At 45.2% G+C, this 17954-nt stretch overlaps 1 protein-coding gene across 7 annotated transcripts in view; it reads right to left on the bottom strand.

Annotated features, from left to right (window-relative positions):
• The window catches only part of COL5A3 (collagen type V alpha 3 chain), a 123317-nt gene that overhangs the window by 34101 nt on the left and 71262 nt on the right, over nucleotides 1-17954 (bottom strand). For all 7 annotated transcript variants that reach the window (XR_014544703.1, XM_083599715.1, XM_083599716.1 and 4 more), the window contains 12 exons: nucleotides 16479-16523; nucleotides 15676-15729; nucleotides 13007-13051; nucleotides 12073-12126; nucleotides 11737-11844; nucleotides 10603-10656; nucleotides 10460-10513; nucleotides 9057-9101; nucleotides 4427-4480; nucleotides 3416-3460; nucleotides 3046-3099; nucleotides 1872-1925 (listed from right to left, as the gene is read on the bottom strand). Coding sequence is in view for 6 of the 7 variants with exons in the window: in XM_083599715.1 (XP_083455841.1) it covers nucleotides 1872-1925; nucleotides 3046-3099; nucleotides 3416-3460; nucleotides 4427-4480; nucleotides 9057-9101; nucleotides 10460-10513; nucleotides 10603-10656; nucleotides 11737-11844; nucleotides 12073-12126; nucleotides 13007-13051; nucleotides 15676-15729; nucleotides 16479-16523 (666 nt within the window). In the remaining variant the exon portion in view is untranslated. The remainder of the gene's footprint in view (nucleotides 1-1871; nucleotides 1926-3045; nucleotides 3100-3415; nucleotides 3461-4426; nucleotides 4481-9056; nucleotides 9102-10459; nucleotides 10514-10602; nucleotides 10657-11736; nucleotides 11845-12072; nucleotides 12127-13006; nucleotides 13052-15675; nucleotides 15730-16478; nucleotides 16524-17954) is intronic.

The raw sequence follows: 17954 nt of genomic DNA, 5'->3' as shown, positions 1-17954 counted from the left end.
GTTACCCCATTCAGGACCAAGGAGTCCTACACACCTGCCCACCCCATCTCCCCAAAAGAGTACTCCTGTCTTGTCAGGATTCAACTTCAATCCATTAGCTGCCATCCATCCTCCAACTGCCTCCAGACACTCACACAGGACCTTCACCGCCTTCACTGATTCTGATTTAAAAGAGAGGTAGAGCTGGGTATCATCCGCATACTGATGAACACCCAGCCCAAACCCCCTGATGATCTCTCCCAGCGGCTTCCTATAGATGTTAAAAAGCTAGGGGGAGAGGACGGAACCCTGAGGCACCCCACAAGTGAGAGCCCAGGGGTCTGAACACTCATCCCCCACCACCACTTTCTGTACATGGCCCAGGAGGGAGTGGAACCACTGTATAACAGTGCCCCCAGCTCCCAGCCCCTCGGGACATACCAGAAGGATGTCATGGCCGATGGTATCAAAGCCCGCCAGAGATCATCAACCAGTGTGACCAAGGTAGTTTCAGTCCCATGGTGAGGCCTTAATCCTGATTGAAAGGGATCCAAATGGTCCACATCCTCCAGACATGCCTGGAGTTGTTCAGCAACCACCCCCTCAATCACCTTGCCCAGAATGGAAGATTTAAGACTGGGTGATATTTGGCCATATTGGCTGGGTCCAAAGATGTATTTTTAAGAATCGGTTTAATGACCACCTCTTTCAGTGGGTCTGGGAAGGCTCCCTCACAGAGGGAAGCATTCACCACCCCGCAGAGCCCATCGCCCAGCCCTTCCCGGCTCACTTTTATGAGCCAGGATGAGCAAGGAGACAGGTGGTCCAAGCAGCCTGTCCACATCCTCAGAGGAAACAGATTGGAATTGATCCCATGAAACCGACTAGACAGGATTCTAGCATTCTCCCACCCCGGTCCTGCTCCCATGATGGAGTCTACCTCTTTCCGAATCTGAGTGACTTTATCTGCAAAAAAACTTTGCAAAATCATTGCAGGAGATCTTGGGGTCCTTTCTAGGCCCCAAGGGCAAAGGTGGTTCTGTTAAATTGTGAACCACCTGAAAGAGTCTCCTGCTGCTGTTTTCTGCAGATGCAGCTGAGGCGGTAAAGAAGGTCCTCTTTGCTGTCGCTATTGCCACTTGGTAGGCTTGTGTGCGGTCCAATTCAGAATGAGTTTTCTGCCACCAGCACTCTAGCCGTCTCAGCAATTGTTTCATCGCCCTCAGCCCTGGAGAAAACCACAGGGCTGTCTGGGCTCCATGTACTCAGAGTGTGCACTTCGGAGCCAGACAATTGATAGCCCCGGTTAACTCCGCATTCCAACTGGTCACTAGGGAATCAGCTGAAAGGCCATCAACATGGGATAAAACATCCCCTACCACTCTCTGGAAACCATTTGGATACATTAAGTGGCAGGGGCGGGCCATCTGAATCGGTTCGCCTAAGGGGAGGGGAAATGAAGGTCAGGATCCAAAGAAATGGCACCAAGCAAGGAGTCCCGTGTAGATCTCAATCATGGCCACTCATCCATTCAAAAAATGGAACATTTGCTGAGTTTGTTAAGGCACTGCCAAACAACTGCTTGATATGCCCAGCACTACAGTTGCCTCACCATTTCCATTACTAAACAGAGGTTCAGCTGTTGCCCGATCAGCTAGTTCTGTTCACTTGGAAACTGTATCTTGTTTTGCTTTGCTCCAGCAACAAAGTGGAAGGCACTGTGGAGAGCCAGCAGTGGCATGCAAAGCCCATTAAGACAAAAGGTGCTGGTATAGGGAGGCCAATAAGAGCGTTTGAGGTTACAGGGAAAGAACACTTGGAATGTATGGCCTTTGCCTAGAGCCCCCAAATGACTAGAACCAACTTTGCACTGTGCTCAAAATGATACTCACCGGCTCACCACGCTGACCTGGATGTCCCGGTAAACCATCCTTCCCAGCAGGGCCCTACAAGCAGCAGGAGTTAAAAGAAAACTCTCAGATGGCCAGGAGGGATCCTTTACCCAAGAATCCCTCCTTAGACAGCTGCAGGCACACTCCAAACACACATCAGAAAGTTTGAAAGTGTGCAAAAGGTTTGTGTCATAGGACTCAGTTTGGTCTACAACTGCCCTTCATGGTACTGCCTACAATACTTTTTGTCTTTTGGTATGAGATTGTTGTGAAACTATGCACCCATTTCACAACACAACACATGTTGGGCAGCCTGTGCTGAGGCAGATTAATAAAACCAATGCAATAAAGTAATAAAAACCTGTGAGAAAGATTAGCAGTTGGGAAACATTTCAAGCCTATGAAAACCAGATCATGGGTCCTCCAAAAGCAGACAAGGATTGTGCTCTTTCAAGTGCTCTGAACCAAAACATGGGAGGAGATGGGAAGGCAGTGGAATATGAAGACAACCCTGCTGGACAGCTCCCCAGCCTAAACGCCAGAGAGCAGAGACGGGAATAAGACAACTCGGGCGGGGTTCTTTTAACTGAGATCTAATATGATCAGCCACCTGGTACTCTCCAGGAATCTTCAAAATGAACATTGCAATTTTGTGATAAAAACATGCCTCACAATTTATGTTGGTTCCCCCCTCCCCCATCTCTTTCATACAGTTAGAAGTTGCAGGTAAAATTCATTTTGTCAGAATGTATCGCCTGTGGCAACAACAAACGGGGGTAGGGGTAGATTTCAATTTGAACAATTTTTTTCAGAACTGTTGAACAAAAATTCACCTTCAAACAAATACTGACCAGAAATCAGAAGCTTAGATATCAAAAGGTAGCACTGCCGTGACCATGAACAGACACAAACCCCTGTGTTGCAAAATGTGACAATCTACAAAAATGCAAATGCAATACGCTGGCTAATAACTGTTAGTAAATATATAACCAGTATGATGTCATTCAAAATATAAGAATAAGCCACTTCAAAATAATATATATACCATATAACACATCTCACAAAATATACAAGTAACTGCAAGTTGTTATATGTATCAGAGTCAAACAAAGACTATATACACCATGTTTCTAGACAAGTAGGAATTGGGCCTGGGGGTCCGTGGGATACTTACAGGTGGGCCCTTGGGGCCTGGGAATCCATTAGGGCCTTGTGGACCGGAGGGACCCTGAGGAAAGAGAAGGGGAAACGTGATTGTGAGAGGTTTTCTCCATCTTCCTTACCTTGCCTTTGACCTCCTCCTGCCCATCTCTATCACTTAACCTCTTAGACCTCATTGGTGGCATTTGTATTCTTCCATTCAGCTTTTGTTCTTCCCACCCACTGCAGCATGGGTCTGTTACCTAGAGTAAAACCTCACCCTCCACAAATCTGGTGGCATCTAAGACATCATAGCTTCTTCGGCCAAAACAGGAAACTGGACTCTGCTGATATCACCCTCTCCAGGGTTCTTTCCCTTGCACTGACCTGATTCCTCAGCTTACCTTTTCCCCAACAATTCCTGGGGCTCCATCGTGGCCTGAATCACCCTGTGGGAAGAAAGCATTGTTGAGGGGTGACAGAAAAAGATCCCAGCTTTTGATTGCAATAAAGGTCTGGGACCAGCATGTAAAGCGGTCTTAGAGGAATAAGGTTGAAGAGGCAGCATTAAGAAGCACTCATTCAGTGGGGGCACAATAAGGACTAGAAATTAATGTGAGTCAAGTAATTCATTCAGATGGCTGACTTGGTGCAGAGTTGAATAGCACGTTTGAATGCTCTTCCATATCAAAATCTTACTCCCTGTGGGAAAAGCAGCTAGTTGGGGAGAGGGTTGTGGTAACTGAGTGTATGGTCTAATATTCTTGTTTTCTTTGTTCATAAATAACCTATAGAATCATAGAATTGTAGAGTTGGAAGGCTTCCCCAGGGTCATCTAGTCCAACCTCCTGCAATGCAGGAATCTCAGCTAAAGCATCCAGAACAGGTGGCCATCCAAGACCTGCTTTAAAAACCTCCATTGAAGGAGAGTCCACCACCTTCCATCCCATGGTCAAACAGCTCTTACCGTCAAAAAGTTCTTCATTTAAATTAACATCATTTAAAAGGAAACTGCACTGTAAGCAAGAAACTGACACAGCAAAAAGAAGCGGTAATCATGGCTAAACCACCCAAAGGATGTACAAGTGATTTCAACAATAGCCTGTGGTGAAACAGTAGTCTCTAGTGAACAGCTCTGCCTCTTAGTAGTAGTGAAATTACATAACTTAGAGATTGGGCGGGGGGGGGGTGGAGGGGAGAACAAAAACTTTGAAGACAGTTTGGCCTCAGGGCTGTTCCTTAGAAAATATTCTAGGCAGAGTCTAAAAAGGTCCTGCTATGAGATCAGTGGAAGCCAACACATAAATTATGTAGATGAGAATAGTGTTGTGCTCCAATGGAGAGCACTGGGCACAGGTGAACAAACAGAGGTCACAGAGAAATGTACAACATGCACAGCATAAAGACAGACATACCTTTGGCCCTGGTTTTCCTGTGGGTCCTGGCAAACCACGTTCACCTGGAAGACCCTAGAAAGGGAGAAATGACACTAATTTCATAGCCTGGTAAATGCCACGTGGGGGCTGCTCCAGACTTTGGAGGTCCCACATGATTTAGAGTGATGAAATTGAGCGACCAGACTGGGTACTTCCAGAAGACAATATCTCTCACTGTCATTACAGCACTTGCATGCTAAACTAGGAATGCAGGAGGATAACTGAGTGAATTGCAACTTTTTTGGGGGGAGGGTATAGCATGTCACGTGACCATGACTTCATGCACAAGCCCCTGCCTGAATAGGTGACTTGCTGCAGGATGAGAGGTGTTAGAGCAGGGGTCAGCAAGGTTTACCTTGCCTGGGCCGGTTCACTCCAGCGGAGATCCCTCCGTGGGCTCACGCATGCGCCCACAATTTCCAGCGTCTGCGCAGACGTGTTTTTCAGAGTCTGCACATGTGCAGGTGCAATTTTTGGCACCACGGAAGCGAGTCCCCACGCCGTGCTGCACCAGTTTAGTGCCGCAAGCCGGGACTTGCTGAGTGGGCGGCTCGTGGGTTAATCGACTCCCGTGGGCTGCTTGTGGCCCATGGGCCTTAGGGTGCCTGTGTTAGAGTGTAAGGATTGCAGGCAGATGTGCACAAAAGGCAAGGTTTCTCCTTTCAGAACTGGTATCTGCACCAGAACAGAAATGAAATGACATCCAAATCCAAAGTGAAGTAACATTTCAAGATTTTAAAGTAATCTTTTTGAATGTCACGTTTGTGTGTTCAAATTTCACACTAAAAGTAGACTTAGAAGTTCTTTTAAAGAATCATAGTGGGTTTTAAGGTAATAATGGTATTAACTCACCAAATTCAACTTTACTTAGAGTCAATTTGGAGGAAGCTGGAGGAAGTACCAATTAATTTGATAAATCAAATATTTCACACACTATCACTTAGCCCCCCCCCCAAAAAAAAACCACTCTAAAAGCTTCCATAATTGACAAAATGAAGACTGGGAAGAAAATTCAAATGAGAATATAAATTCAAATACTCATGAGCAAATTCAAACCAGGAGGATTTGATTTAGAATTTCAGCTCTATAGTGGACAGCCCCCGATAACATCTACATTCATCAGAACACCATGGCTCCAAGTGGATGGGAGGATGAGAAATGTTGACTGGTTATGTTAGTGCACTTTTAGATGAGCATCAAACTTTAGAGCAGGGTGAAAAATGACAGCAAAGTAATTTTTTGTTAGTGTCTATGTATTTGAAATTAAGCAGCCGCCTCCTCCACCCCCAGCTCCACATCAGCACAGGGAAGTGTCTGAGCCAATCCTACCCAGCCCCTGAGTTCTTGGTTGCAGAGACCTATGCTAAGCTTACAGGGTGAAGTTGTTCTGCTATTCTTGAACCTGGTCCCCTCAGATCTCTTCCATGTGGGCATTGTAAGGTCCCCAATTCAGAGGAGGCAGCTTGGGCAATCTGTCTTTCCTCCATCCTCCTTATACTGAGCTCTCAGGAATTCTAAGACTAGGGCAAAGAAAGATGGTGTAAGTATCTGATATGATATATGAGGGGTGGAAAGGCTGCTGAAGGCCCCTGAACTTGAAAGAGGCAGTGGGGCAGCCACTCCTGAAACAACTCTTCCTGGATTCAGAGGTTTATTCCATGTCCTGCCTGGTTGGCCACACTCCTTCTGGGGGCAAGGTGCTTGAGAAAAGGGCAGGCAGTCCAGCTGCAGGCCTTTTTCAGGGAAACTGATTATCAGAACTCATTTCAATCTGGATTCAGTTCTGTTTTTTACCCTGATGACCTTCTCCAGGAAAGATGGCAGGGGTGTCCCTGTCAAGACTCCTAACTCAGCTGCTTTTGAGACTGTTGGTAAGGTATTCTGCTGGATTGTATCCATGGGCTGCAACGCGGAAGCACTGTCTCCCATTGGCTTGACCCCCACTTGCCAGGGAAGCCAGGCAGTTGCAGAGTCACATTCAGTGATGGTGCCTCAGTCCCTTGGCAGCTGAACGGAGGGCGCTGTGAGCCACTATCTTATCCTGAAGGCTGTTTATGGCCACTTGAGAAGGTCACCCTGCTATCCTCAGTTGCCTGCACTGTTTTAAATGAGGGATTTTAATTGTATTTTTCTTAGTCTATCTTTATTTGTAGCAGTACATTTACTGCATTTTGATACTGTAATTTCTGTAAATTGCTGGGGGTTACACAGGATATTCATTTTTTCTGAATAAATATCACAGAAGATGGCAGTAACCATATTTAGCTCTGGTCCTTGCCATTACCCATCACATTTTAAAAAGTTCTTTTTATTTTAATGATTTCTTGGCCACCCTCCTAGTAAAAGCACTCTCATGGCATTAGTAGAATAAAACAAAAGATCAGTGCTATAGTATTAAAGTTAAAACATTTCATAAGACAGCTTTTATAAAATTAATTGAAACAGGCAATAGGAACAATGTGAAACCAACAGTTTAAAACCAGCAGCAATATAAAACACTAATAAAGCTCAGCATCTTAATTAAAAGTAGCTCAGAATAAATGGTTTTTCAAGACCAATTTAAAAGCCAGCACTGAAGGGGCCCAACATATTTCTGTCCCACTTTTCTAATCAGTATTTTCACATCATTGTAATTGGTTTTTTCAGTAAGTAATTGTATGTTCAGGTGGCATACAGGAATACAGGTGCTTAAATACAGGAAATTGGCCAACTTGGATCTGTATCAATCGAATGATCGATCAATAGGTAGAGATAGAGAGATAGAGATAGAGATTGATAGAGATGAGATAGAGATAGAGACAGAGATAGAGACAGAGATAGATAGAGCGCTCCAGTGCAGTAAAATGACAGGCCTTTGGAGTGGTGTCCCTCCCTTGCCCCCATTTGTGGAATGCTCTCCTGGGGGAAACTTGCCTGGCACCACAATATGTTTTTAGGCATTAGTCCAATACATTTTTATTCCCTCGGGCATTCAGTAGCTTAGTTGGTCTCTGCTGTGGTGCTCATCTTTTTTTTTAAAAAAATATTAAATGTATTTTTATTGAAGATTTTCTTGATTTACAAAGGTATGTGCAATGTCTCTCTCTCTCTCTCGTATTCCCCCCCCCCATGTAACTTTTTTTTTTTTTTACCAATCGGTTTCAATTGTTGAGACATGAGGAAGAATAGGGGGAAAGAGGTGGAGGGGGGAAAGATGGGTGGGGGTGGGGTCGGGTGGTGATGATTCTATTTTACTTAATATATGTGGGGTTTTGTGTCAGCGTTGCTTGTGCAGGTTCTCTGCTGTTCACTTGTGTTCCTTTGGTGGTGAGAGAGGTTGGGGTTGCCCTAGGGTGTGGCTATTCATTTGTGGTTGGCTGTGGTGGTCTTTGTTTTCATGTGTGAGTGGGGTGGGTGGGTGTTTTGGATCAGGTTAGCCATATTGAGTTGTATGCTGTTGGTGGATTTTTGTCAATGTCTTGTTGGGCTGTGTATGTGATAAAGGGGAGCCATACTGGGGTGAAGGCTGTTAGTTTCTGTTTGTGCCACTGTGCAGTGCTTTGAGTCACAAGACACTGTTTACATTCCAGAGACATTCCAGACTGTTGGAAGTCTCACGGAAGACAGGAGACAGATGCGATGTTTACTGGTTTCCTGTTCCTTTGTGTTCCAGTTGCTCTCTGCTTTCACAGAGAGAGCATGTTTATTCCTTCCCTGTCTGCGTAGTTAGAAATAAAATGCTCTTTGCAATGTAGCTCATACTATCTTGGCTCCTTCCCTGCGTGCTGGATATTCTGCGTAATGGGGAAACGTGCTTGGAGCCTCATCAAAGGCTCAGGTCTTTAATCACGTTGGAGGACTTGACCGGAAGAGTCACTCGGTCGAACGCAAGTCCGACAAAGGCATCTTCTTCTATTTGTCCCCGTGTCAGTTTCAGTTTATTGGTTAATTTTTCTAGTAAGGCTATTTCCCATACTCGGAGCTCCACTGGGTTGTGGGGGGGGGAGGCTGTGGCTCTCTCAGTAGGCGTGCCGGACACCCCGGTTTCCCTCTGGTGGTGGTGCTGGCAGCAGTGGAGGCAGAAGCGGTGGGGTCTGGGCTCATTTCTCTCCTTCCCCTCCTGCTTCCGTGCTGGCTCCGAGGTCCTCCTGAATTTGTAGCTCCGGGTGGCTGGGTGCCCTTGGTCCCGGGTTGGTCAAGGTCATGGGGGGCCTGTGGTTTGCTCTGGGTGCCCCCAGTTCCTCTCTGGTATTGGTGCTGGTAACAACACCAGCGGTGCTGGCAGCAGCTGTTCCAGCAGCTCAGGAGCCAGCCAGGTAGCTTTGTAGGTTCTGGCTGGATTCAGGAGCTGCCCGTTGCCGTGGCGTCCACCATGCTGCCTTAACCGGAAGTCCCCTGGTGCTCATCTTTTAGTGAGGTGAGGTAGGTCTTGTTCAATGCATTGTGTTGTTGGATGAACATATTATGATTTTTGAATTGTTCACTGTTTCAAATTGTCTGGTTTTAAAGCTATTTTTTCTGTTTGTATTTTATCTTGTTATGCTGCTTTGAGACCTTTTTGTACAAAGCAACTAAAAGAGGTTAATAACAATAAAAATAAGCTGTGCTGTCACATTGGGTAAAAGCTCACCGGGGGACCCCGTTGTCCCGTCTGCCCAGCCTGGCCAGCTTTGCCCTGTGAAACATAAGGAGAAACAGAAGATGAAACAGAAAAGTAGGGCACCCATACATGCTCTCATTATGGAGATGGCACCGTGCCTCAGCACTTTGGTCATCCAGAGGCCTCTGTCACTCTAGGACGCTCCACTCACCAGAGTTATTAAGGCAAAGGAGTCCTGTCTTGCCCAGAGATGCTGTCTTCCTTTCAGCTCCAATTCATCTCTTGATTACGCAAACTGGAGATGGGGACCCTATTGCCCTGCAGATGTTGTCAGCCTACAACTTGCATCATCATCGCCAATGTGAGGGATGATGGGAGGCCAAGTTTGGAAGGGGTGACTTAGCTCAGATGCAGGCTTGCACCTGAAAATCATGCCTTCTGCCCTGGCAAGCCTTATCTTCAATCCTAGATGCGTAAGGACTGAGGAAAAGCACTCTGCACATGCTCAGATGCACTTTTATCTTGGTTTTATAAATTTCAGAACTAAGCCCTTGACTTTGAAATCAGGTTTCAGGGTTGGACCCCAAATCAGATTAAGCCCTAGTACATTGCAAGGCGTGGACCTGAAAACCCTATTAAAAAGACTGAAGGCCTTGTTCTCTGACACCCATATTTGCCACCAAGGATGGAGAGAGGCAAGAAAGTGCCCAAGGGGAGAAGGGTCCCCTGGTGTGCACCTCCTGTTTAGGGAAGTTTTTAATGTTTGATCTTGTCACTTTTTTATTATTAATATTCTGTTGGGAGCTGCCCATAGTGGCTGGGGAAACCCAGACAGATGGGCAGGGTATAAATAAAAAATTATGATGATGATGATGAACATGGATTGGTGCCAATTACTTAATGATATGAAGGGAAACATAGAAATTCTAAAATAGTAAAATTATAATGCCATAGCTTATACAGTGGTACCTCGGGTTACAAACACTTCAGGTTACAGACTCCACTAACCCGGAAGTAGTACCTCGGGTTAAGAACTTTACCTCAGGATGAGAACAGAAATCACACGCCGGCGGCAGCAGGAGGCCCCATTAGCTAAAGTGGTACCTCAGGCTAAGAACTGATTCAGGTTAAGAATGGACCTCCGGAACGAATTAAGTTCATAACCAGAGGTACCAATGTAGCGGCCTTTCCTCCATCTGGCTCTGCCATGCCACTCTCTTAATCTCACTGGCTTCTCTTTTCTTTGCTATCTTTCAACTATCTCACAACTTCTCATGAAGCAAGTCAATCGAAAAATCAAGTTTCCCTAAAAAAAGCTCAGCAACTTACTTTTTGAAATATGGCAGCCCTACCATACCTACAAACCCTGGATGTACCTTCCATTCATATGGCGCTTTCCAGATGTGGCCCCTGTTTCCCATGGCTCCACTCACCCGTTTGCCTTTTTCTCCAATGAGGCCCAGAGGCCCTGGAAATCCAGTTGAGCCCTGCAGGAAAACCACACTGTCTCAGTAAAGCAGATGACGACCAGGGACATGTCATCCTTCCTTTACCTCAGAAATCTCCTCATACTCACCTTAGGTCCCTGGCGTCCAGGGTATCCTGGTAGGCCTGGTACCCCCAATTTCCCCTGCAAAAATAGAAGATCAAAGTCTTAAAGTGCCCCCCAAAACAGTGGCATAGCATGTGGGGGGCCACGGGGATGGTGACTTCCAGGAGCAAAATTATGAGAGGGCCGCAACTAGGCCCCCCCACAACAGGTTCCCAGCGGAGCTCCTGCCACCTTCTGGAGCCACACGGAAGCAAGCCATGACTGGGCCGGGCCCTCAACCTTCATCCTTTGGCAGTGCCTCCTTCTTGGATGCCTGTGTGCACCCTGCCCCTGGACTGGCCAGAGGCGCTGACTCTCCTGGCCTGCGAGGCGGTGAGGTCTGGGGAACGCTGGGTGCCGGTGGGAGCAGTGGCCCAGACCCAGGCCCAGGCCCAGGGAGGAGGAGGCTGTGGTGGGGGCTGAGCCACGGTAGCTGCGGAAGGAGCAGTGGCAGCTCCACTTGGCACTCCTGGCACTGGCCTCCCCAGCAGTGAGGGGTCATGGCCAGCAGGCAACAGTGGGCCATGCAAGGGCAGCCCTGAGCTCTCCTAGCATGGATGCCCACCAGTGTGCCCCCCACCCCCATGCCTTGCCACTGCCACCCATATGCCACCCAGCTGGGTCAAGGGGGAGGGAGGCAAGAAAGGGCTCAAGGGGGGAAAGGGCCCCGTGGTGTGCACCTCCATCCCAGCTGCCCCCCAGGGGGCTCAACACTTTCCCCACCCCAGGCATCGGTAACCCATGCTACACCACTGCAAAAAAGGACTAGACAAGTCCTTGAAAGTGGGTAGAGAAGAAAACTGGGTGCAAAGTAGTGTGAACCCAGTGTAAAGCAGCTAGCTACCTATTCCCAGGTAAGATCCTCCCCCTATTGTGTGGGCAGGTGGTCCCTCCCCCTACCTGGCCTGATCACTTTGGCAACGCCTCCCCAGGTGGGATTGGGCAACTGGCTGAGGTAGGCGGAGACCTCCAGGTATCCTACCTGGGGAAGGCAAAGCCAAGCCTGTGCTAATGGTGCCCCAGGGGGCTGAGCGCAACCAAGCAAAGGGTGCCCCCCATTTAATGTGGGGAGCGGTCATTCCTAAATGACACAGGGAGGGTGATGGGGCAATGACTCACCTTCTCACCAGCTGGCCCAGAAGAACCAGATTCCCCCACAGGTCCTGCCTGCCCTTTCAGCCCCTCAGGGCCATCCTCACCACGTACACCCAATGGGCCAGCATCACCCTGTCAGAAATAAAAACAAAAGGGTGGTTGTAGCAGAATCCGGGGGTAAAAATATTGGGAGGTCAGAGATTTACAGATTCCCCAGTATAAGAACTGGAGTCATTTAGGAAAATGATGCAGGTAAGCATACATTAGCTTGCTTTACAAATGTGTTAAACTGTGTGATTAGCACACTCAAAGTTCTCAAACGTACAGAACCATTAGCACATAGGGAAGGGTATCGCTCACCCGGTCACCTTTTGGCCCCATGTCACCCTTGAAACCAGGAAATCCATCTTCTCCCTATAAAGAGACAACAGGTAGCTGGAGCAGTAGAAGTGCCCAGGTCTCTAACTTTGACACTGAGGTGTGGCATCAAGAAGCATACATATTCACACTACCAGTGTCCACAACTTCTCTGCTGTACTAGCTGCCCAATTTGGGTGATGCTCAGAGAGCCTTCCCTTTTCCCTTTTACCTTTTACCAAAACCTCCCCTCACAATTCTTGCCAACACCACAAACCCTCCAAAGGACCCAAATGGAACTCCTTCAAGAGCAGAAGTGGAGGGCTGAGCCACACAACTGCTCCTGGAGGATGACTAGGACGTGTTGGAATATTCCAGTTTTCTGAGAGGGTAAGGGGTCCCTCTCAGGACCCGAGTGGCCAGAGACTGGTACAAATTGCCTGCATTAGGCCAATTAGCTGGCAAACCTGCTAGCAGAACTACTAACTGAAATTTACTTGCAAAATTTTGAATGCAGATTCTCCTGAACATCTTCACTTTTCCCAGTTACAAATTGTTGGCAATTATAAGAATTTTAGAAAACAAAGAATATGTTAAATTGGCAGGTAGATACTTAACACCATTACTTTATAATTCATCAGGAAGAAATAAAATCTCAGCTTGTTTAAAAAAGAACACTCCAGTGAGCTACCTGGCCGCTGAATTCTGCAGTAGCTGAAGTTTCCAAACCATCTTCAGAGGCAGCCACATTGCAGTAATCTAACCTTGAGGCTACCAGAGCATAGACAACCCAGATTATTCCCCAGATTAAACTTCCATAATTTGTTACATGGTGTACAACAAGCAGAGAAAGCAGGAACAGACAAGTCATATCCGGAGATTAGAAGAAATCCATGAGATCTGTTGTCTGAAATAGATCCCTCACCTAAAAACTCACCTTCTCACCTTTGCTACCTTTGAGGCCCCTCATGCCAAATGCCCCCTGCGGAAACATGGAAAGGTACAACAGTGTTAGCCAGAAGAATTAATAGCATCAGGTGTTAAAAAAGTATTTATTTATTTGACAATAGATGCATATTGTTAAAGAAAAAACCATTTGAATGATTTAACACATTTGATTAAAAAATAGAAATAGCTGCTATTCACAAGCCTTAGTCCAATAATCCACTAACCTTAGTCTAAAAATAAAGTACCAGTATTCTTGACAAAACATGTAAATTAGATTTTCCGTATATCTTTACTACACCAGTACATGATTTAACAACAAAAATTATTTCAGCCAAAGAGTCATAAATCTGTCAACCCGCTCTGATCTGAAACAAATCGGTTAATTTAACCATACAGACTGTGCCCCAGCCTTAGTGAACCAGTCCTGCACATTGGCGGGGGGGGGGGGGGGGGTTTGGGGGATTGTGTTCCAGTTGTAAGCAATAGTTATACAGGCTGCACTTACAAAACTGAGTACCATCTCTCTGACATCTGTCGGTATTGCATCCTTACTAGGTAACAAAAGGATGGTTAAGCCCAGTCAAAGGTGACTATGGGGTGTGGCACTCCTCCTGCTTCAGGCCGAGGGAGCCGGCGTTTGTCCACAGACAGCTTTCTGGGTCATGTGGCCAGCATGACTAAACCGCTTCTGGCATAACAGGACACCGTGACGGAAACCAGAGCACATGGAAATGTTTACCTTCCCGCTGCAGTGGTATCTATTTATCTACTCACACTGGTGTGCTTTCGAACTGCTAGGTTGACAGAAGCTGGGAGAGAGCAATGGGAGCTCACTGATCGGCAAGCCGAAGAGGCTTGGTGGTTTAGACCACAGCACCACCCATGTCCCTGCATCCTTATTACAACCAAATAAGAAGACCAGTGGGTCTACTGGCAGAATATATGCCATAATTGTTTCAATTTCTTTAACAATATCAATCCCGAAATTTGTTTTATTTTAAGACAGTACCAGAAAATATTTAAGATGTGTGTGTTAGGCATCTTGCATCTCCAACACTGACCATTTTATACACACAGTGAAGATGTTTTGATGTTAAATAAGATCTAAAAATCATTTTATAGAATCTTCCTTCGAGGTTAACAATGACCCATTCTGCCACACCCATCTCCATGTATTTGTTGGCATTTCAAATTCACCGAATCTTCCTAAAGAACCACACTCAGTAATTAAGGTATGAATACTGTTTCTAAGTTGCAAATATTGGATGAGCGGTTTTTACAGCTTCAGAGATGATAGAGATATTAAAACAGCTGATCAATTCTTAACAAAAAAAATCCACTATCGTCTTATACAAATGTTTATTAGCAGCAAACCAGTTTGATACACAGATATTAAAGGAGGAATGGAATAAAGATTTGAGATTTCGGTCTCGACCAAGCAATGGGAAAATGTATTAAGTTCTATAACAAGGGTGTCTCTGGACTTTAAACTAAGAGTCAAGCAGCAAACAGTATTATTCAGAACTTACTGGACTCCATTATGTCTGGCAGAGGTAATAAAGAGATGATCAACATGACTGTACAGAATAATCTTAAATTTGCAGAGGAAAATATTCCTTTGAATTACCGGTATATACCCAATTATTTACCCAGTACATGGAATCTAACAAAGGGGCAACTCTACATTAAATAGAGATTTTTGAACTGCTCTGGGTCTTTCACCAAAAACATCTACAAAAACCTTTAGCCAATTGTAGAAGATTTAAGTGAATTCCCAAAGGTAAATTCAAAAATAAAATTATTATTTTTGGCAACATCATCATTTTTAGACTGCTGTTTCCCCAACAATTCCCCCAACTATGAAGTAATTAAATGTGACCAATATGCAATTTTTCCCTTAAACTATTTGCTTATGTTCAAGGCTAGCTTTTCAGATTTTGTATGGTTGCTCTATTTGTTTACAAATAGTGTGACATCATCTGTATATGAGCTAATTTTAAATTCTTCTGACCAATTTTAGCTACATTATTTGTAGCATTTGATCTAATAATTTCCACTAAAGGTTCAATAAATAATGCAAACTAAATAGTGGGGATTGTGGCTTGTATTAAAGATGCAGTACCAATGGATGCTCTTGTACCTCTTTTAAAACAAAATAAGTGCAAATTCACTCAATTTATGGAATGTGCGCAGAGAGAGCTCGAGGGAGCTCTATGCTAGATCTGGGATAACATGAGCAGATACTGAGTCTGGAAAGACAAGGCCAAGAAGTCAGGTATGAAGAAGTACCAAAGGCTTGAGTATCTTGCACAGAAGAACCTTACATAACCTGAGTACGGCTGGATAGCACAGTTGGTTAGAGCACTGTGCTGATAATGCCAAGGTTGCAGGTTCGATCCCCATATGGCCAGTTGCATATTCCTGCATTGCAGTGGGTTGGACTAGATGATCTGCAGGGTCCCTTCCAACTCTACAATTCTATGATGATTCAATAATTCTTGCTTGTAATGGCATTGGTTTTCGTTAGGTTTACTTCCAAGACTGCAGCTGTAAATTGAGGATCCAGTAGCATGTGGCAGTGTGGTGGGGGGAGAAAACCCAGCCGTGATTCTCATTCTGGGTTAAAGAACTTGGTAAAAGGAGGCAACAAGGACCTACCTTGACTCCACGGGGACCTGGGTAGCCTATTGGACCTGCTGCACCAGACAGACCCTGGAGGAAAAAAGGTTGTTCTTTTTTTCAATCAGTCTCTCTTATTGGCATACAGAGGACACAAAAATTTATAAGTCAAAGCATTAAATTGGAGTCTATTCATAAAAGGAGATACTTTAAGATAGAACTAATACATGCTAAGATTTAAAAGTCTTATAGTGATATCATTTCATGGTATATCTCAGACATTTTGCTACATTCTCCCTGATGTCACACCTCAACTGTTCAGAAGAGAGGAAACTGTGGAGAAATCAGAGCAATTTAACCTTAAATATTTGTCACAGATTTTTGTGTAAATCAGGCAGTAAAATAAGACATGCAATGGCTTTGACTTGTGTTTTACCACAAGGACAAGGACTTTCTGAATATGGAATTTTTGAGAATCTTCCCTGCAGGACTGCAGTTGGCATGACTTTACATGTTGCAAGGGAGAAAGCTCTGTGTTGGTGGGGAACATACAGGTGATGTAAATATGGAGTGGCCTCAACAGAGAGCAAGATTTTTTGGCTGCTCTACTGAGATTTTGGAATTCAGTCTCTAAAAATCTGTACTTAATTGTTTGAAAAGCTTCTAACAGTGGGAGCAAAAGCAATGAGATAGATTTATTAAAAGATGCATCCCAAAACATTTCTTGAAGACACTAATATTAAAATGACCTAGTCTATACTATGTCTGAGTTTTTAGCATGGAGGAAGAGACCAAGGGACAATCTTCAGGTCCCTCCGTAGCATGTAGACTCAGTCTTTTACCTGTGCTCCTTTCTCCCCAGCTGGCCCTTCTCTTCCAGGATGACCCTGAAAAGAAACGTAGAAGACACCGATGAAAGATACAGCTGCTTGAAGAGGTGATGCCTGATTAAAGATACTGCAGCCCTCAACAAAGAGCCATTGAACATGGAATATGCTCCCCCCCCCACAAAAATAGCTCTCCCTCCTGGCTGCTCCTGCTTTTGCTTATGAACACATGTAAGCAGGGGGCAGGTGGGGTGGGGATCAGCAATCATCTGCTTTTAGTTGGCTGGTTTTTCTTCCATGGCCTTTTACAGAAATACTGGGAAATGTGGAGAAAGAAATGGAATCTATTAATACTTAAGAAAATGTAAAATACTTAAGAAAAACTACTTCTCGAAGGGTGTGTGGGTATGGTAAGAGCTTGAACCAGGCTCGATAAAAGGTAAAAAGGTAAAGGACCCCTGGATGGTTTAATCAAAGGCAACTATGGGGTGCAGCGCTCATCTCATTTTTCAGGCCGAGGGAGCTGGTTTTTGTCCACAGACAGTTTTCTGGGTCATGTGGCCAGCATGACTAACCCACTTCTGGTGCAACGAAACACCGTGACAGAAACCAGAGCACATGGAAATGTTTACCTTTCTGCTGCAGTGGTACCTATTTATCTACTTACACTGGTATGCTTTCAAACTGCTAGGCTTTCCCCCCATCCCACAGCATTAACATAGATCTCTCTGTGGGTTTCTTTCCATCCTGATCAATGCAGGTTGGTTTTCTTCTTTAGTGATCACTCGTAGCCAAGTAAGATTGTCTTCCATAAACACGGTTTTAAAAGTGAGTCCGTAAGTGACTGTGGAGGCCAATTCTGGATCCACATGTCCTTCCACAGTGGGGACATAGGTTTCTGGGTGGGAGGTGGTCATGGTGAGGGTTTGCCAAGCGTGCCTTCCTCTTAACGTGTTTCTCCCTTTTGTCCTGAGTTTGAGCGTCTTCAAAACCCATGACCATCTCCAATTGGAGCGCTCGCAGGCCAGTGTTTCCCAGTTGTCAGTGTTTATACTACATTTTTAAAGATTTGCCTTGAGAGAGTCTTTGAACCTCTTTTGTTGGCCACCAGCATTACGTTTACCATTTTTAACTTCAGAATAGAGTAGTTGCTTTGGAAGACTATAATCAGGTATCCGCACAACATGACCAGTCCAACGAAGTTGATGTTGAAGAATCATTGCTTCAACACTGCTGATCTTTTTTTCTTTCAGTACACTGGCATTAGTTTGCCTGTCTTCCCAAGTGATGTGTAAAAATTTCCGGAGACATTGTTGATGGAATCTTTTGAGGAGTTGGAGATGGTGTTTATAAGTGGTCCACATTTCACAAGCATACAATAAGGTTGGTAGTACAATAACTTTGTAAACAAGCATTTTGGTTTTCCTGCAAATGTCCCAGTCCTCAAACACTCTGCACTTCAATTGGGAGAAAGCCGTACTCACAGAGCTC

Source organism: Podarcis filfolensis, assembly GCF_964270895.1.
Source record: "Podarcis filfolensis genome assembly, chromosome: 2".
In the NCBI taxonomy this organism is placed as follows: Eukaryota; Metazoa; Chordata; class Lepidosauria; order Squamata; family Lacertidae; genus Podarcis; species Podarcis filfolensis.
This window is presented reverse-complemented; position numbering and strand designations above follow the sequence as displayed.